The sequence below is a fragment of the Scyliorhinus canicula genome, chromosome 6 (genome assembly GCF_902713615.1).
Source record: "Scyliorhinus canicula chromosome 6, sScyCan1.1, whole genome shotgun sequence".
Taxonomy (NCBI): Eukaryota; Metazoa; Chordata; class Chondrichthyes; order Carcharhiniformes; family Scyliorhinidae; genus Scyliorhinus; species Scyliorhinus canicula.
This window is the reverse complement of record NC_052151.1, coordinates 150,746,191-150,766,976: the sequence shown is the minus strand read 5'-3', so window position 1 is coordinate 150,766,976 and position 20,786 is coordinate 150,746,191. Positions and strand designations below refer to the sequence as shown.

Genomic DNA, 20,786 nt, shown 5'->3' with positions numbered 1-20,786 from the left:
ACTGAAGTCCATATAGACAACATCCACTACCCTACCTGCAATCATCTTTGTGACCTCCTCGAAAAACTGTCAGGTTAGTGAGGCACAACCTCCCCTTCACAAAACTGTGCTGCCTCTCGCTAATACTATCACTTGCTTCCAAATGGGAGTAGATCCTGTCGAAGAATTCTCTCCAGTAATTTCCCTACCACTGACGCAAGGCTCACTGGCCTGTATTTCCCTGGATTATCCTTGCTAGCCTTCTTAAACAAAGGAGCATCATTGGCTATTCTCCAATCCTCTGGGATGTCCACCTGAAGACAAGTGAGGATCCAAAGATTTCTGTCAAGGCCTCAGCAATTTCCTCTCTCGCCTCCCTCGAGTATTCTGGGGTAGATACCATCAGGTCCTGGGGACTTATCGACCGTAATATTTTTCAAGACGCCCAACACCTCGCCTTTTTTGGATCTCAATGTGACCCAGGCTATCTACACACCCTTTTCCAGAGTCAACATACACCAATTCCTTCTCTTTGGTGAATACTGACGCAAAGAGCCTTGAACAAGATAATCTCCCCTCAGACCACCAGTTTTAGCACTTCCCAAAAGTGGCTGCTGAGACATCTCCATTTTGGTTCAATTCTAAACACAGCCCCAGTCACAAAACCCAGTGTCTGCAACAACGCCGAATCGAGCCTCCACCCTGCCCTCTACTCCTGTATCGATCAAAGCCAAATCTCCAGCCAATCAGGCACATGGTCCAAATCTCCTGGCTCAAAAAGTCAATTGTAGAATACACCTGAACACATTGAAGGAATACTCTCTTCCCACTGGGTTCTTGGAAGTGCCACGGGTCCATCAAACCCATCTAGCTCCTTTGCCGTTCGTATCTTACCAATTGGCCTGGGGCTTAATCTATCTACCGCCGGCTCTAGGGCACAGTTAAAATCTACTCCAATAATCAACTGGTGCGTGGCCAAGTCTGGGATTGCTGCTAACAACCCCCTCAAAACCTACATCATCCCGATTCAGTGCATACACATTCACCAACACCACTGGCGTCCCTTCTAATACCCCACTCATTTTCTCCTTTGAAAATGGTGTGCTGGGTTTGGTTGGATCATTTTGGTGCCCGTTTGATTGAGGTTAAAAGGTTCTTTTGCAGTTTTCATACGGGAACCACCTTGCGTGTGTTCACTTGCTCCATGGCCACCACTAGAAGGGACAGTTTAATTTAATGGCTTGCTTGCCCGGGGTCTTCAAGTCAGCCTCCTGCCTTATTCACCATCTCCTCGTGGCCAAGCCTTGATTGGGGAATGTGGAGCCTTGCTGTTGCTGGCCTGCTGCCATGCCTCACCAGCTCATTGGCTGACCTCACCTCAGGGTGCCTTGAATTTGGCACCTTGCTGCTTTTGGCCTGCCCTGGTACGAATCTGTTTGCCTCCTCTTCTCCCCCATGCTCACCGGCTGACTTGACTGTCACGGCTTTCAATACGCTACTGCCTTTGCCCTAGGTCGAATTGCCTGCTCCCAGTGCTCAGCAGCTGACTTCACCTTGGGATCACTTTCAGCACCTTGGTGTTGCTTGTCTGCCTTGATAAAGTCAAACAGCTTCCTGTGGTGCCACCACTCTCCAGCTTCAAAATTCAAGATTAGTTGGACTGACTTCTGGTGGCAACCATCAAGTGAACGGTTGCACAGCAGGTCTGGCTTGAAGGTGTTGGTTTTGGCATTTTACCTGCTTTGAGAGTTTGGGCAGAAAGTGGCATGGACAAAGAAAAGTTCTCCCCTGGAATCCATCAGACTCAGCAGAAGGTGAAAGATCTGGCGGAGACCTGCGGCACAGCACCAATTGTGAAAATGGCAAAGTGGGTAGTCAGTGGAGAAGCTTCAGATGGAGCAATCAGCTTCATCAGGGACAAGTTTTGACAGAAAGGAGATGCAGAGTGACTGGTCAAAGGTGATTGAGGGGCACTTCCCTGGACTGGGTGGAAAGTGCAAAAAGGGCAGTGATCCAGTGTCCAACCAGAGCAACCGGATTGTGTCTTTTGAGGTGTCCTGGGAGATCTGTGCAAGCCACTGCAGTCAAAGGTGGAGGAGCAGGCAATCAGGTCCAGACAGACAAAACATGTGGACTGTGGGAGGGAGAGGAGTGATGTCACAAAGTACACGGAGGATGTTGACTAGGTTGGTGGAGGAGAAAGTGTTGGGCAAGGCCTCAGAGCAGGGAAGCCACCGCGGGCAGTGATTTAGACAAGATGATCTGGAGGTGGGCTAGGGCAAAGTGAGTCTATGAATGGGAGGGTAATGAAGTCCAGAATTACCAGGACTTTGAGCAAACTGACCTGGTGAAAAGGCAAGCAGGTTTCAACAAGGCAAAAGTGGTGTTATACAGACGACAGATTGAGGGTGCTGTACCCAGCCAGACCCTGGGTGACGGACTATTTTGGGATACTGGAGAAGGCAAATAAAAATTAAAATGTAAAAAAAAAAGAGTATCCAATTCTGGTTTTCCAATTACAGGGCAATTTCACATGGCTAATCCACCTACCCTTCATATCTTTGGGTTGTGGGGGTGAGGCCCATGAAGACAGAATGAGCAAACTCCACATGGGACAGTGACCTGGGGCTGGGATTAACCCATGTGCTTGGCGCTGTGATGCAGCAGTACTAATCACTGTGCTGCCCGAGGGAATGAATTTAAAAGAAACCACAAGTTGAGAACTATGGGGTGGTACAGGACAGAGTTGTGTTTTTCCATGCAAGGGGTGTGTTGGATGGTGTGGCAGGGGAGGTCACTAGGGACAGCCAGGTTCCGGGGGGGGGGGGAGAAAGAGGAGATAGTGCAGAAGGAGGCCATTCGGCCCATCAAGTCTGCACCGACCCACAAGCCCCCACTTCCACCCTATCCCCATAACCCAATAACGTCTGAACCTTTTTTTGGACACCAAGGGCAATTTTGGCATAGCCAATCCACTTACCCACACAGACATGGGGAGAACGTACAGACTCCACACAGACAGTGACCCAGCAGGGAATTGAACCTGGGACCCTGGCACTGTGAAGTCAGTGCTATCCACTTGAGCTACCGTGCTGTCCAATGGCAGGTTTGGAGTGTTGTCATATGTGGAGGTGAGAGGCTATCTTGCCTGGGTCTGGTTCAAGTGGGATTGGGCGAGGCAGATGATAGGGGTGAGGTTCAAGCCTCTGGTTTTGACGGGGAAAGGCTGCAGGCTGTCACTGGGGGGGCCTACTAATTGTTGAGTTATGTTCTGATGGACAGTGTATTCTGTTGCTATATTTGGAATAAAATGCTTTCTTTAAAAAAAAAGATTAGTAGGACTGCCAGAGGGAGTGGACAGTATGAGCAACACCGATTAAGTGTTCAGGGAAACTGCCTTTTGAGAAATCTCAGGCCCATCAGTCATTGCATCAGAGGCAGAGAGCTGAACCACTGAGTGGTAAATTGTCTGGTTGCACAAGTGCCAGGGGAAGGAGTGGGTTTTGGAGGTAGGTGAAGTCCACATAAGACTGTAGCTAGAAGGGTCATCCGATATCAGGACTTTGGGCTTCAACAAGGTGAAGGCAGCACAGAGGTTCGATTCAGGATGTATTATATCTGGCAAAAGTGCAAGCCACATTCATAAACATTACTTTAATACACCAGGCTGGAAAGTGGAGCCGAGTCCACAAAAGATCAGCCATGATCTCATTGAATGGCAGAGCAGGCTCGATGGGCCAGATGGCCTACTCCTGCTCCTAGTTCTTATGTTATGAATACGAAGAATGGAGGCAGCAAAAGACTCAAGAAGAATGGTTTAGGGAGGATTAAATATTGAGAATGTAGTTTTGATTGCATGCCTTGGGGGGGGGGGGGGGGGGGGGGGGGGGGAGAGCACTTGGATATGGTGCAGTCCTCCAAGCTAGCAGGGATGCTATAAAACAGAAGCAGAGTGGGAGAGGGCGCTGCAGCATGTAGCCTGGAATTGGGGCAGTTAGGTCTCCTTTGTTTTGGGGCAAGGGGGGTTAGTATAGTATGCTGGCGATGCAGTGTCTTTGTGGCAAGGGATAGGTGAGGACAGAGGCAGTAGCTATTTTGGGTGGATCTGGAGAGACCTCCTTCCTGTGTTGGATGGCAGACTTGAGGGGGGAGGGAGAAAGAAAGAGAGAAAGAAAAGCGAACCCACATGATGATGGCAACATGGAATACAAGGGGGTTGAATGGCCCAGATAAGAGGTCCCAGCTGATTGCAGATTTGAAGAGCTTGAAGGCAGATGCTGTCATCTTGCAGGAGACAGTGCAGGATCAGACAGGGCGAAGGAAAGGATGGACAGACAGGATAGGCTTTTGACTCTGGTTTTGATTTGATTTGAAGTCTATAGGGGTTGCAATCTGTTCAGATAGAAGGTGACCAGCAGAGTACTCGACTTGGCAAGTGCATCACAAGTCTTAGTTAATTTATGCACCAAATTGGGATGACAGTTTATCAAGGTGTTGGCAGCCACTGACTCATTAATTGATCATGGGCGATTTCAACTGCCTTTTGGACCCAAGGATGGACAGCATTTTAGTTGGGGGTAGAGGATTCAGAAGATCGAAGCAATTCTTGGACAGGTCAGAATTCCTGGTGGAGGAGAGGGGGACGGGACAGGGATTGGAGGCGCTATTGGGGGCAGGAGATAATGGAGTGTATTGGTTCTGTACAAGTCAGGAAAGGTACCAGGCCAGATGGCCGTCAGAATTTTTTTAAATAAAGGAATTTGCAGCACCTCTGACACTGCCTCCATCTCCTCAATCCCAAGATAGATAAACATCCTGTGGAATGTGGATCTTAGGCCTATTCAGTCCTGAAGCAGTGTTCCAGAGGTGGTCGGAGGTTCAGAATGGCTTTGCCAAGGGGAGACAGCCATCGACTAACATTAAGCACTTTTAAAAATGTGGTCATGACGACATCTAGGGCCAGAGAATGCTTTTGATCCGGTTGTATGGAGATAGCAGAGGTCCTGGGACAGTTTGAAGCAATGTTTATCCCCTGGATAAGATTGTTATCTGCCACTTTCATGGAGGCAGCTTCATGTGTTGGGGCATGTTTAAAGGCACTGGTTACTGACCTCTCCACATATACAGCAAGCTCAGTGGTGGCATCCTTCAAATTTAGAATCAGCTTAAGTGGCACTGCAGATTGGGGGCATGTCTATATTGTCACCAATCTGCAGATATTGTTCGCAAGAGATCCTCCTCAGATGCTGAGCCATATGTCAATGGATAGGATCATGCAATGAATTTGGGGAAGGGAGATCTTGGATATAGATAGGTGGTTGCGCCTCATCAGCGGTGTTGAGAAATTGGGAGGAGGATATAGGAATGGTGCTGGGGGCGAAGGGGCCTAGAGTTGCCAAGCTGGTGGAGGGGAAGAGGGTCATGTCATGGTTTTCACTTTCCTGGCAATGAATTCTACTTCAATGGAGGTGGGCAGTGCCACAGGCTGTTCACCTGTGTTGCAAATAAGGCTAGGGGGTTGGGGTGGTGCACAAACTAGCTTAAAAGATAAAAATGACAGGGGGCAGCATGGTGGTTAGCACTACTGGCTCGATCCTGACCCACTGTCCATGTGGAGTTTTCACATTCTCCGTGCCTGCAGGGGGCTGATCCCCCACAACCCAAAGATGTGCAGGCTAAGTGGATTGACCACACTAAATAGTCTCTTAATTGGGGGGGAATGAATTGGTACCCTTTGACAAACTAATATGGTTGTGTCCTATAGAATTGTGAAAACTTTATTGTTGGGTATTAAAATTTAAAATAAATTACACAAACTGAATATACATGCTCCAACTCCTCCCTCCACAGTGCAGTGGGACTGCAATTACTTGGCTCTTCATAAATTGAACCATAGGCATCTAGTTTTTGGTAATCCACAATTTCCAATTATATAAACACAAAGATCAAAGCCAGGCCCTGAAAACACATGTCATCTGACAGTCAACAGAGGCATGCTTCCAAATCAGTACCCTGTATAAAATTCCGCTTCACCTACATTTATCCAGCACATTCATGAAATCCTCACCCATGTCATTTAATCAGATCCGAGTGACAATGAGCTGTCTACCTTCCACCATTCATAAACTTCAGCACAGCTGAAACCATAATACAGGCAAAAGCAGCAGGCAAAAGCAGCCAGCCTAGGTGATTGAAGTACACAAGAGTGGTCTGGATGATTAGATATCACGGCAGCTGGGAGAATCCAAATCTAATAGAAAAATCTGGAAACTAAAACAACTGGATGGTTGCAAAAATCCACCGTGTCAGTCTATGATACCATGTGAAACCCAGACCTACAGAGGGTTGACCAACAGCTCTGAAATGGCCTACCAAGCCAGAGTTGCATTAAAAACTGATGCACAAGTCTGGAAGCAACAACATCCCTGCTGGCCCTGCAAGCCTTCCTCATTAATATCAAGGAAACAAACAGCAATGCTGCACAGACTAGTCAAGCAACAACCTCACGTGTTATTCCCTGAATCATCTATTCAGACAGACCATTAAGACTCCCATTATCATTTCTGGATTATGCCCTGTCCCATCTGGACAGACTCAAAAAAGGATGATGGTATAGGAAAAAACAGCCCACCAAGTCCTCAACATAACTATTCACATGGTATCCAGTTAACCCCATCACCTACTACCCCTTGCCCCTCAGCTGTGGAAGCAGTGCTGTTCTCCCTGCTTCTTCCAAAGTGGACCAAAGGCATGGAATGTAATCTGGGTGGGGATAATGCCCTTCACAAGAGTGACTGTAGCATCAAACCGAATAATGTCCTGAAGGACAAATCTGCCAGACTGGAAAAGTAGGAGAGAACACCTGCTTAGTGGAGAAGGGTTGGGAAAAGAGGAGAAAGACTACCCAACCAGGTTTGACTTTAAATGATGACAGTTTCCCTTTTATTTCCAGCATCACATTATCCATTCTTAACTGCTAATTTCTTCAGACGTGTCATCCATTGGCAGTCATGATAGCATGCATCTCTAGTCATGGCACTTCAGAACAGCATTCAATGAGAGAAATGGCTCTCATTGCCAACAAATATGCTGCCAAGATACCACAAGAAGTTTGCCAGTCTATGGCTGCCACCAATGTCAGCATAGAGAATCTCCTACATTCTTAAGGAAGCACTAGGTGAAAAAGGGCCGCAAATCAGGTCATGATGCTCCAAAGACTGGATGAGCAGACTCAAATTGCTGCAAGACCATGTTACAAAGCCAGAAACAGGAAGTGGGTGTCAGGCTTTTATTCTAAAAAGAGGAATTGTACTGAAGTGCAGGAGAAGAGAGACACCGAATGGGACAATGAGGAAGAGAATTAAATATTTGGCAAATGAGATAATAATTTGGACTACTGGCAGTTTTAGTGGAAACATAGCATAATTTTCAGATGTACATTAACACTAAATCATGATTTTTGTTAACTCAATGTTCATACTGGCATCCTAGAAAACACTATAGGAGTCACTTTGTTATGCATCGTTATTATTTTTTATAAAAATTTAGCATACCCAATTCATTTTTTCCAATTAAGGGACAATTTAGCATGGCCAATCCACCTACCTGCACATCTTTGGGTTGTGGCGGCACAACCCACACAAACACAGGGAGAATATGCAAACTCCGCACGGACAGTGACCCAGAGCCTGGATCGAACCTGGGACCTCGGCGCCATAAGGCAGCAGTGCTACTCACCACACCACTGTGCTGTCCTTCAGTTATGCATCAAAAGATTTATCACACAAATCATCATAAATGCATTAGATCTGTTATAGCTTAATAATGTAAGCCTACTTGTAACACCAAGATTATTGTTGAAGGGAAAATCTGTCAGTGTAATGGAGGTTCGCATAAAGGCAGCCACCAGCAAAGGCACAACTTAAGTTTCCCTTCCACTTCAAATACATTGAAGTAGTTGAAGCACTCCCAATTGCAACCTATAATCAAGACATCATTCAGAGCCTTGCTTCACCAGAGTCCAACCATTCATGATCAATACGACAGATTGCTTTGTTTTGAGAATTTGGGAAGACGGGAGGAGAATGCTGGAGAGAGGAGAATGGGGGACAAAGGGGACATTTCTAACATGGGAACCATCTAGCTTTTGCTTCCCCGCCACCTTGGTAAGGAATGGATTCTATGAGCATCCTTAGAGTAGGCAAAGAAACTTGAATCAATGCAATAGCATTTACCACAAACGTCTTGACCCAAGGAAGAGCAGCAGAGAATTTTGCAGAGCAAGGGAACAATGTGGGAGAGTGGGCAACAGCTGAGGGTACACGGCTCTGAAAGATGGGTTTTTAATGCAGTGGGCGGCCTGGATAGTGCCTCAACTCCACGGACCTGGCTTCAATTCCAGCCCCGGGGGGGGGGGGGGGGGGGGGGGGGGGGGGGGGAGGGAAGAGAAAGGAGGAAGGGGTGTGGCTGTCTGTATGGAGTTTGCACTTTCTCCCATGTCTGCGTGGGTGTCTCCGGTTTCCTCCCACGGTCCAAAGAATTGCAGGTTGGGTGGTTTGGCCATGTTGAGGCATGGGCTTAAGTAGTCTCGTCCCAAGGGCTGGTGAAGACTATGGGCTGAATGGCCTTATTCATCAATCTGCTGGTAGGGGAGGATGATAATGCAGGACAATTTTTGATGCAGAATAAAAATTGGATTTGGAATGTATCGATGATAATAATTGTGCAATGGTTGAGTGAGGGTACAAACAGGTTGAGAGAAGGTTTAGCAGTAATGCATTGCAAAAAAAAGACACGATGAGCAGTGATGAATCCCAGTACAGAGATGGTTGACAATGATGATACTTTTGAGGGAAGGTGGTTGGACAGGGGTAGTCATCAGGACTAAAGCAGTGGAATACTAAAAAAAAAAGAAAGTTGCTTGTGTAAAATAATCTCATTTGTTACACAGATAGAAAGAGGCCAATCATTTCTGCACCAGCTCCACAGGAGCAATTGACCTAGTGCTACTCGTTATACCCCATCATTCAGGCAACAACTCAATGCCTTCTAAAATGCATGCTGAAATCAGCCTTTGACACTTCCAGGAAGACTAGAAAAGCAATATTTAAACGGAGACAGACTATACAACCCTGCTGTAGCGATGGATCTGGGTTTCCTGGTAGGTTAAGCAGTTGGTATGGAGCTACAGCAAGTGACAAGGAAGGCAAATAGAAAGTTGGCATCTATTACAGTCTCACAGCAGCATGTAACTGGCAGTATCTGGAGACCTGGTCCCCTACTTGCACTGGAAGCAGCTCAGGAGACTAAGCTGGTTTCCCAGATGAAGGGTTGTCAGAGGAAAATGGTTAAGCAGGTTCTACCCATTGCAGTGTAGATGTTCCCCGTAGTCCAGAACTAGGGTTGCCATTCGAAATTAGTGGCCTTCCATTTAAGGGAACCAATGGTTATGGGGCCACCATTTCCCAGTGTTCTCCCAAATCTATTTTTTGACCCCACATTTTGAATCTTCAGTTCAATCTTTTGATAGCTGAATTTAGTCAGCACCATCATCCTTTACGTCTCTTGAACACATTCCCTCTTGTAACACAGCAATCAGAAGCACACTCAGCCTTCCTATATTACAGTGACAAGAGTGGGATTTAACCACAGCTCTAGACAGGTTTAACATTAGCATTATAGGATCTGTGTATATACAGGCCATTCAGCCCAAATCCTATGCTCCACACAATAGTCATGGCACCTTGTTTCCTCTCCCCGCCTCTCCCCAGCTGTGCAGTAGCAAGTTCCACATCCTCTTCTAGAAAATCCCCAGTTCATGCATAGTAACCTTAATTATCTGGGATGCCTTTGCACTAACCAATTTAGATCAAGCAGTTTGCAGACCCAATTACTACCAAACAGCAAATATTTGTCTTAGACATACCATACCACTTAAAGTAACAAATTTGGCTTGGCAACAGTCTGGAATCTCCTCACTACCCAAAAATCACATGCGAGCAATCACATTAAAATTGGGTTATAGGGAGAAGTCCATCACTTCCAAGTTTGTCTCTCCTCCCCCAGTTATGTCAAGCAGTACAATTCCTAGAAAATATCCAGAAATTTCCAACTTGGAAAAAATGGCTCAGAATATGCATAAATGTGAAGTTCTTTCCAGAATGCTGCCTGCCAGATCTTTGCAACATGGGTTAATTCCCATAATTCTGGATTCAAACAGAACAATTAATTTAAATTGAACAGCCAGGTAGAAAATTACCAAGAACAAAATGTTAAAGGATATTACCAGACAAAACCTTTCGTAAATTCAACCATAGGGATTGTGGCTAACAGCCTATTTATCCACAGTATGGAGATTCCACACATTTAGAATCGTCTGGGCAAGGGAATGCAAAGACCTCCACATCAGCCACACCATGATAACAAACAGACACCTTGGCCCCAAACTGGCACAAGCAAAACACTGCCGCAGGTGACTCAGACTGGAGTCCCGAGAGGTGCCTCAGTTAGCCTGGTGACAGCCAACAAACCAGAGCCACAGAACACCCACAGCACTTGGCCCAAATTAAAAGCCACTTTAGTCAGTACCAGAAAAGAAACACTTGGGCTCTCGACCAGGAAAAACACAATCAGGTAATCCAGGCTCTCGTTGACTGCAAACATATCTTCCCAAACTGGAAGCTCCACCAAAACTAGAGGAAACCAGCCCAGTGCAGGGGAAAATGTGCACAACCAGCGCAATCAAACCCATGTATGGTCTGAGTACCCAGGGATCCACCCCACTGAACCCAAATCAGAAGCCGTCAGTCAACAACTGCTGAGCACTTCAAGACAGCCTTTGACAACTCCAGCTTGCTGCTAGGCCCAAAGAAAATCTGCCAGCTGATCAATAAGGCCTCTGCCACAGAAGTACTAAAATGACTGATCCATGACCTTGATCGCCCTCATCTGGAAGGGACTGCATGCCAGATGATCTTAAGACACCTTAATTGTGACCAAGAAAGGAGACAGGTTCAACTGTGGAAATTAGGGAGATTTCCCTGCTCTGTCACAAAAGGTCAATTAGGGTACTTCTCAATCACTCTTCCTTCCAGTGGCTGAAGAGCTCCTCCTGCCCATCAAGAGCCTCAATTGGACATGACCTGCAGTGCATGACAAATCCAGGAAATGTGCATTAACCTCTGGGAGATACAAAGCCCTTCGACTAAGCTACACCACTAGAATGGGTCTCAGACTAAACACCTGGAAAACCAAAGTTCTCTACCAGCACTCCTGCCACATGGACCCCAACCATCAAGATCCACAGTGAGCCCTTCTGTTGATCCATAATCTGGAGCCTCTTCAGAGAGGGCAGACGATGATGAAATCCAACCTTTAGACTAGAGTACAGAGTTTCTGCTGCCTTTACAAAATCCTACTAATCCACTGGAAGGATAAGTTGTACCATCATGAATGTCCAGGCCAACATCCCCAGTATCAAGGCACGATCATGCTGGGCCAGTTGGTGGGCAGGCCACATTGCCCTGCCCAATAAGACTCCCTGCCCACATGCCCAACAAGACTCCCAAAACAATTGCTCTACTTGGAGCCCTGCAATGGCAAGATCACTAGGACAGCAGATGGCTGAGGAAATGTTACATGGACACCAAAAGCCACCAAATGCAATATCCCCACTGAATTGCTTGCCTCAAGACTGGAGAAAAAACACCTCAAGCATCACAAGGTGGAGCACACTGAGGCAAAGCCTAAACAGCAGAAGGACAGCATAAAATCCAGAGCACCCCACCCACCTCAAAACACTGTCAAACTTATGGCAGAGCTGAAGGATCCAGGATCAGAATCCACCTCGAGTGGGACTGCACAAAAAAATAATATCTTCCTTCACACCAACAAGGTTCAACATTGGTCTTCAGAAAATTCATGCTGAGGTTACCCGAATGCAGGCTAATTTACAGCAACAGAAACTAAACTGCAGGCTTCTCCCCAGTTCTTTTAATCTACCACAACCTCAAAACCTTTAGATCCACATGGGCTACACCCTCCCAATCTTCACTCTCCCCCATAACCTCAAATACAAGCCCAACTGGTCAATTCAGAGGGTCCTAGTAGTTTCATCCATATATCACCCCTACCACAGATGCTGCTTTGGCTTCCAAGAGCCCCGTCTACACACTGAACACTCAAAGTGTGCAAGAAAATATTCACATTAGTCTTGGTTACACAATTTCCAGGGCTGTGCAATTCCCTCCTTCAGAATCCTGACGTAGTACCCTAATAGTGAAGAAGCCATTACAGCCTACACTGGTCTTCTGAAAGAGCACCCTACCTAGGCTCTCGTGATCCCCATAACCCCACCTAACCCACACATCACTGGATACCAAAGGGCAATTTTAGCATGGCCAATCCACCCAACCTGTACATCTTTGGACAGTGGGGAAAGAAACCTCTGGCCTTCCTCCAGATGCTCTGGAACCCACAGACAGAACATGCAAACTCTACACAAGAGGCATATATAGCCTTCTTGTAAATGTTTCCCTGAATCTATGCTCACCTTATCCCCACCTCCAATTTAATCATTTAAAAGACAGACACACCTCTTCATAATTAAGGATTTGAACCTTCCAGAAACTGCAAGGGCAGATGAATGGGCCTGGTCAAATTGCTCTTGCAGAAAGACAATGGAGCAATGGTTACAGCGTCAGAGGTTAATGTCCAAATTTTTAGTGTGAGCTACTTTTAAAAGGCATATTGGATTGGAATGCAATGGTTGTGGAAGGGAAAATGGAAGTGAGATGCAAAGCTACCTAGTACTGGTCTGTGCTGTCACTACAGCTGACGCCATCGAGTTTTCACCTGCACAATAAATCAGGGAAAGACCCAATGCATCTCATATTGGCCCAGAAATTTCCTCAGACATGAGGGGACTTGGAATTATGCACCAATGGACCAAGAGCCAGAAAATGCAGCGATTAATCATGCACATAATAGCTGCTTTTCTGCCTGCAGACACAGGGGCTGAACAAACCCTCACTGGGCTGTAAATGTTCTATCACTCACATTTATTACTCCTCCCTTATTGCCCTTGAACTGTGTGGCTTGCATTTAAGAATCAACCACAATGCTGTGGGTCTAGAGTCACCAAGAAAAAAAATCAGGCCCTACAACATTCATGATTTTTAATTCCAGATTATCTGGGGAATTTATATTTCACCATCTGTTGTGGCGAAATTTGAACCCAGGACCCCAAAGCATGGTCCTGGGTTTCTGGATGACCAGTTCTGTTACAATACCACTATGCTACTGCCACCCCTATTAACAATACACATCACGACATGAAGGTAGTGGGATCACAGACTGGAAAAGGCCTCACCCTCACAACAGGAAAGTCACAATTTCTATGTCTAGCAGGTACCCCCACATTTAACCGGAGCAGAGTTAATGCAAGAAACAGCTCCATTTCAAATTCTTTGACACTGACTTATTTCAAGCTGAAGACCACAATCTCTTTCACAACTTGACATTAATTGACGTGCATTTTATCTGTGTTTCTATGTTCACACGTCAAGTTACTCAGGTTCCAACTGTAATGCTGATGTTCCAACAGCAGAAACAAAAATCCACATTTAGATTCTATTTAGAATATGTAAAAATATGAAGTGCAAGTCAGAGCAAGCAAATTGAGATCTTCAACCTGGGGCCTGCTACCAAATAAGACTTTCCCTGATTTGTTATTGCACAGATGGCAACTCTGGAAATGACCGTTGTCTTAATATAATCCATTTTGCAGTAGGCTTTTATAAGTTGATTGAAGCACAACATTTTTGAAGTTGTCCTTTTTCAACCACTTTAAAAACACATCAGCTGTAGTGAATTAATAGCATAAACCAGATCTGTTGCACATAATTACTACAAATATGTCAAAGCAATGTTGACTGCAAAGAAAGATGACCAATAATATGATTCACACCAATACACCCCACCCAGTATACACACCCTAGTTGGACTAAATGCGACAAGTCTTTACAGCCACTTCTATGCATTCGATGAACACATCAATTTGCACATTAAAGCAAATTTCTTAAGCTACAATTATGCAAATTTTTAAAATCAGAAAGACCTACTCAAAAGAATGTCACTTTACCAGTGCATAGAAGATGCCAAGCTCAAGAAAGGCCACCCACTATTGTAACAAAATCAAATGCATCTTTGGTCCAGGACCTTCAGTAGTCAAAATCCTTTATTTCAGGAACCAAAAAACAGCAATCATGCCAATTGCAATTCAGCTTGGGTATTTAATTCTGCACTGGCACATTACAATTAATGACAGGGTGAAACAGTAGGATCCAGAAAACAATAAATTTACATGCATTAAGTGGCAATTTCAACCAGACAAACTAGGTACCAAGACTTCTTTCTCACATTAGAGGAAAAGTAGATGTTTAAAAACCCATTTTCCTTATTTGTTCAGCAGTTATGCAAACCCATAAGACCACATAAAAGGAACTCCTTGACTGTGAAGAGTGAACATTAACCTTGGTTCCACCAAAAACTCCATTTTAGTTCCAGAATTAACTTTTTAAAAACTTAATCAGTCCATGAACAGAGGGGGTCAGTTGGATATAGATGTTAATGCAATCATATCACGCTATGGCAAACCGCCGTTATATAAATAAATCTGGTTTGAAGAACTGTTTCAGGTGTTTTTACCTCTTAAAACACGTGTTTAAGGTAATGGCACACTGACCCAGAAAACCTACACAGCCTCAGACTGAAATAAAGCGTCCTATAAACCAGACTTCCTGGATTTCAGTTTTCTCCTCAAAATTAGATGCTGCAATTGCAATCCAACACCTCACAAAAAGAGATTTTCGAAGATGGTTTACAATATCGCAACTGCTTTTTGCACATCGAAGCAGACAACCTCTAAAAAATATTTAAAATTTCCCTTTACTTAAACTGAATCGAGATCAAACGCACCCCCCACCTCCCTCCCTTTGTTCTTACCAGGACGTCGTTGCAGATTTCATCCAGCTCCGACTCCACTTTGTCGCGGTAACTCCGGATGTATTGCAAGTGCCCTTCGTTGGTGTCGTTCTTCTGCTCCACGCTGGAGATGACCCTCCAGGCCGACCTGCGGGTGCCCACCACGTTCTTGTAGGCCACCGAGAGCAGGTTCCGCTCCTCGGTCGACAACTCGGAGCCTCGCTCGGTCACCGCTTTCATCATCGCCGCCATGTCTTCGTACCTCTCGGCCTGCTCGGCCAGCTTGGCCCGCTGGACCTGCTCCTCGTTCTCCGGGTTGCCGGTGACGACCTGCTCGGTCGGCTTGTCCAGGTTGACCTGCTCGGTCGGCTTGTCCTCGGCGGGGTTCTCCATGCTGCTCCTTCTCCGGCTGATCACAACTCCGGGCTGGCCGAGGGCGTTTGCTCTCTCTCTCGCCTGTGTTCAAAAACAGCGGGGAGGGCAGGGGTTTGGTTCACTTTATTCTTCTCTCTTTCAGCCCTCCCCTCCAGTCACTGATAGGAATAAATGATAAAATAAAGTGAGTTGAAACAGTGAGTCAGAGAGGCGGAATACTTATATACACACACTGCGATTGAATCTTTACACGGCCGTTTACTTTCCCTCCACAATCAGTCCTAATTTCCACTATGTGCAAAGTGCAGATTATCAACAAAAACGGGAAAATGGCGGAATTGGATTAAAACTCAGCATTTTTCTTTTAACCCGAAAAATTTTATCCTCGAAATTAAGAAGTAGCCCCAGTGAAATTGAAATAATTTATTTCCGCTTGCATCGCCTCACCCCCCACTCTCCAGTGGTCAGTTTCGCAGGCACTGAGCACTCACCTTCCACACTCTTAGCAGCTCCTCAAATGGATCAGCTCCGAACGAGAAGAGCGCGAGGAGGAAAAAAAAAACCCGCCCAGCCTCCTTACCTTGACGGACGGTGCTGAGCCCGCCCCCACGTCCCTGCTTTATGTTGACAGACAGGCGGTCCCACCAATGGAAGGACGGAGGCGGCAGCCGGCGGGCGCAAGGCGGCCAATGGGCTGGTGGCCCGCGGGCTGGGCGGGGTCTCCGTCCCGTGCTGACAGGTCAGGTTGGCCGGGGATCTGCAACGAGGCCACGGGGTTTCCTCCAATTAAATACAGGGTGGGATGACGTTACTGTTGTCATGACGATGGCGAAGAGCCCTGGAATGGGCAGGGTGTGGTACGAGCGCGTACAGGACAGAAAGAGAGGGGGAGGAAGAGGGGAAAGAGAGAGAGAGAGAGAGAGAGAGCGAGGGAGGGCGGACGGAGCGTCAGTGCTTTGGGTTCGCTTGGTATGGTGGGGTGGGGAGGAAGGGGTACATGTCAGAGGGGAGAGAACGATAGATGTCAGCGCTTGGAGGGTACATGTCAGAGCTTTGGGGTGGGTAGATGCTAGTTCTTGGGTGGGTACATACGAGTGCTTGGGGGGTACATGTCACCTTTGATGGGGAATAGGGTACATGTAAGAGGGGAGAGAACGATAGATGTAAGGGTTTGGAGGGTACATGTCAGAGCTTTGGGGTGGATAGATGCTAGTTCTTGGGTGGGTACATACGAGTGCTTGGGGGGTACATGTCAGAGTTTGGGAGGTACATGTCACCTTTGCTGGGGAATAGGGCACATGTCAGCACTTTTTGGGGGGAGAGAGGGATCATGTCTGGCTGGGGAAACATGTCAGCACTTTGGGGCAGGAAGTGGGGTACATGTCAAAGCTTTGAGGGGAAGGTGGGCATATGTAAGTGCTTTGAGGGGGAAGGGGGTACATGCCAGTGCTTGGGTACCTGTCAGAGATGTTGGCAGAAGGCCATACATGTCAATGCTTTGGAGGAAGGGGGTTTGTGTGGCGTATATGTCAACTTTGGAGGGGAAGAGGGTACATGTCAGCACTTTGAGGAGAAGGCAGTACATGTCAGTGCCTGGATGGGGGTATGGTCAGTGCTTTGTCGGGGGTACATGTCAGCACCTGAGGGGTACATGACATTGCCTGGGGTGGGGTAGTACAGGTCAGCATCTGGGGGTTTTATGTCAGCGTTCAGTAGGGGGAAGGCAGAGTACATGCCAGCACCTGGGGTGGGTGATGGGGTGCAGGTCAACACCTGGGGGGTGTTAAGGGGAGACATATCAGCATGTGGGGGGGGGGGGGGGGTGTGAGGAGGTGCAGGTCAGCTCCATGGTGCTGTACTATACAGTGTTTTTGAAATGGTAATCATAGAATTCCCTGCAGTACAAAAGGAGACCATTTGGCCCATTGAGTCCGCACCGACCTTTCAAAAGAGCACGCTACCCATGTCCACCCACCCTATCCCCGTAACCTAACCTACATAGCCTTAGACACAAAGGAACAATTTATCATGGCCAATCCACCTAACCCACATATCTTTGGACTGTGGGATGAAATTGGAGCACCCGGAGGGAACCCACGCAGACACAGGGAGAATGTACAAACGCCACACAGACCGTGACCTAAGGCTGGAATTGAACCTGGGTCCTTGGCGCTGTGAGACAATAGTGCTAACCACTGTGCCACCACGCCACCCTAATCAACTAAAGCACTACCGAAAAGGCACTTTGGTGTTGGGTTGGAGGCTAGTTAGCTCCTCAAAGCAGAACAAGATTGAATTATATTAATTATAATGATGATTAGCCTTGTACATAACTGCAGCAAAAAAATTGAACAAAAGCCACAAATGATACCTGATTTCATTTTCACATGGTGCATGCAGCTCAGGAAATCAAATAGGCACAGTAACAATGATTCAGAAAGATCGCATTAACAATTAAACATTTAAGAATTAAACTTGTTGCTGTTAAACATTGCGTACGCTATCAAAATGTGATCATTGGGTAATCCATTGGAAAAACATTTGAGAGATTAAAATGCATTTATGTAGAGCCTTATCAAGTTTCAGAAATAGCTCAAAACACTTGACATACGCTGACTGTAGCAACTGCTGTTATATTGGCAAGCATTGCTATTCTTTTGTGCACAGGAAGTTCCTACAAGCATCGCTGAAATGAATAACTGTCTATCTTTTTTATGGTATTGGTTAAGAAGGAAGTGCCAACTAAGCCATTCGGACATCTTGTTCTTTTTTATATATGGTGCCTTTGGTATACTTAATATTTACTGAGCCACTACAGCTATTATATCTCACCCAAAACACCTTTACAGTGTTGCATGCAAGCAGCACTGCACATAAGTGTCAGCCTGTAAGATATGTAAATTGAGAGAGGTGGCTACTCAGCGAGACTTTGGTGTCCTTGTGCATCAATCGTTGAAAGTAAGCGCACAGGTACAGCAGGCAGTAAAGAAGGCAAATGGTAGGTTGGGCTTCGTAGCGAGAGGATCTGAGTTTAGGAATAGAGGTGTTTTACTGCAATTGTGTGGGGATTTGGTGAGGCCACGCAGCTGGAGTATTGTGTGAAGTTTTGCTGTCCTTATCTAAAGAAGGATGTTCTTGCTATGCAGGGAGTGCAGCAAAGGTTTACCAGGCTGATTCCCAGGATGGCAGGTGGGATTGTCATATGAGGAGAGACTAATTTGGGAAGGATTATATTTATTGGAGTTTAGAAGTGTGAGAGGGGATCTCATAGAAACTTACAAAATTCTAATCGGGTTAGATGGGGTAAATTCAGAAAGAATGTTCCCAATGAAGGGTGAGTCCAGAAGGGTCATAGTTTGAGAATAAGTGGTGAACCTTTTAGGACTGAGGTGAGGAGAAATTTCTTCACCCAGAGAGTGGTGAATCTGTGGAATTCGCTACCACAGTAAGTAGTTGAGGCACAGTAAGTAGTTAAGAAGGAATTAGATATTGCTCTTGGGGCTAAAGGGATCAAGGGATATGGGGGGAAGGCGGGATCAGGGTATTGAACTTGATGATCAGCCAAGTTCATAATGAATGGCGGAGAAGGCTCGAAGGGCCGAATGGCCTCCTCCTACTTCTATTTTCTATGTTTCTATGTGTAAACATATTGGATCCAATAGTGAAAACGGAATAATGTGACACAAAAAATCTGCCTTTCTGTAGCATGCCACACACAGAGTGACCTTCAAAGTGCTTAATTAGACAGAGGAAAGATGGTGGACACAAGAAAAAAGAAAAGTGGAAACATTGAGGACCCATTCAAAGTGACAGGGTTTTGAAAGCAGGGAGAAGATAGCAAGGGGAGGGAATTCCTTTGTCCATCAATAGTGGAGTAGAGAGTTTTGGGATTTAAACAATACCATTGGAAGGAAAATTGATTGAGGAAGTTGGCTAGAGAAGATAAGTGACCTTGGAGGAATTTGTAAGTGAGTAGGAGGATCTTAGAAAGCAATTTACTGTGTTTTAAAGGATGGACTGTGTGGAAATATAGGGACGCGATTCTCTGACCCCCACGCTGGGTGGGAGAATCGCGCGAGTGCCGGGCGATTTCCGCCACGCCACCCTGGCACCCGCACGCGATTCTCCCACACCCACCCCCCCCAAAACGGCGTGCCGCGTTTCACGGCGTGCCGCGTTTCTAACGGTCGAGCTGCGATTCTCCGGCCCGGATGGGCCGAGCGGCCTGCCCAATCCGACGGGTTCACGCCGGTGCCAACCACACCTGGTCGCTACCGGCGTGAACAGCGCGCGAACGCTGCGTGTGCGGCCTGTGGGGGGGGGGGGAGGAAGGATCGAGCACCAGGGGGTGTTCAGTAGGGGTCTGGCCCGCGATCGGTGCCCACCGATCGACGGGCCTGCGTCTCTAAAGGACGCACTCTTTTCCTCTGCCACCCCACAAGATCAATGCTCCATGTCTTGCGAGGCGCCCGCGAGGAGGACGGCAACCGTGCATGCACGGGTTGGTGCCGGACAACCTGCGCATGCACGGGTGATGTCATTTAAGCGCCGCCGGCCACATCATTTATGCGGCACTGCTTTGACGCGGCGCCAAGGCCCGGTGCGCGTAATTGACGCGGCGCCGCTCCTCGCCCCCTGGGGATGGGAGAATAGGGGGCGAGGAGCGGCCTCCGACGCCGGAGTGAAACACTCCGGTTTTCACTCCAGCGTCGGCACTTAGTCTCCCATTGGGAGAATTTCACCCTAGGACTTTGTGGAGTCCAACATACTAATTTCAAATTTCATTTACTTTTAAAAAATTTTATTTATATATATTTACTTTTTGGAATTGAGAGTATCCGATTCATTTTTTTTCAATTGAGGGGCAATTTAGCGTGGCCAATCCACCTACCCTGCACACATTTTGAGTTGTGGGGGCGAAACCCACGCAAACACGGGAAAAATGTGCAAACTCCACACGGACAGTGACCCAGAGCCGGGATTGAACCTGGGACCTTGGCGCCGTGAGGCAGCAGTGCTAACCACTTCGCCACCGTGCTGCCCTTCAACTTTCATTCATACTTATTATTTGATATTCAGTCATGGATGATACACAACTTCCTTGAAACCAAATCACTTTGTTTTTGGTCCCCACCATAAATTCTTTACTCTCACACCCACCCCCTCTCTGATTCTATCCATTCCAGAATCAGATTTGACACCTCATCTGAGATTTCATGAGAAACCACCACCTATTTCCACTATTGTAACATTACTTGCCTTCTTCGACCACTGCCTCAGCCTATCTGATACGAAACATATGTCATACTGGATCACCCACGTTAGTTTCCTAACCTTTGTTTTCTGTAAATTACATCCAGCCAAAGCTCTGCTGCCAGTTTATTTGCCTGCTACAGATTCCATTCACCTATCACCCCTTGTTCTTGCTGATCTGCATTGGCTCCTGGTCA

General features: G+C 46.6%; 1 protein-coding gene across 2 annotated transcripts in view; it reads right to left on the bottom strand.

The window, feature by feature from the left end:
- The window catches only part of ywhaqa (tyrosine 3-monooxygenase/tryptophan 5-monooxygenase activation protein, theta polypeptide a), a 34,673-nt gene extending 18,713 nt beyond the window's left edge, over positions 1-15,960 (bottom strand). For both annotated transcript variants that reach the window (XR_005461019.1, XM_038800277.1), the window contains exons 1-2: positions 15,828-15,960; positions 14,983-15,494 (exon numbers count right to left, since the gene is read on the bottom strand). Coding sequence is in view for 1 of the 2 variants with exons in the window: in XM_038800277.1 (XP_038656205.1) it covers positions 14,983-15,354 (372 nt within the window). In the remaining variant the exon portion in view is untranslated. The remainder of the gene's footprint in view (positions 1-14,982; positions 15,495-15,827) is intronic.
- Between the last annotated feature and the right edge of the window lie 4,826 nt (positions 15,961-20,786).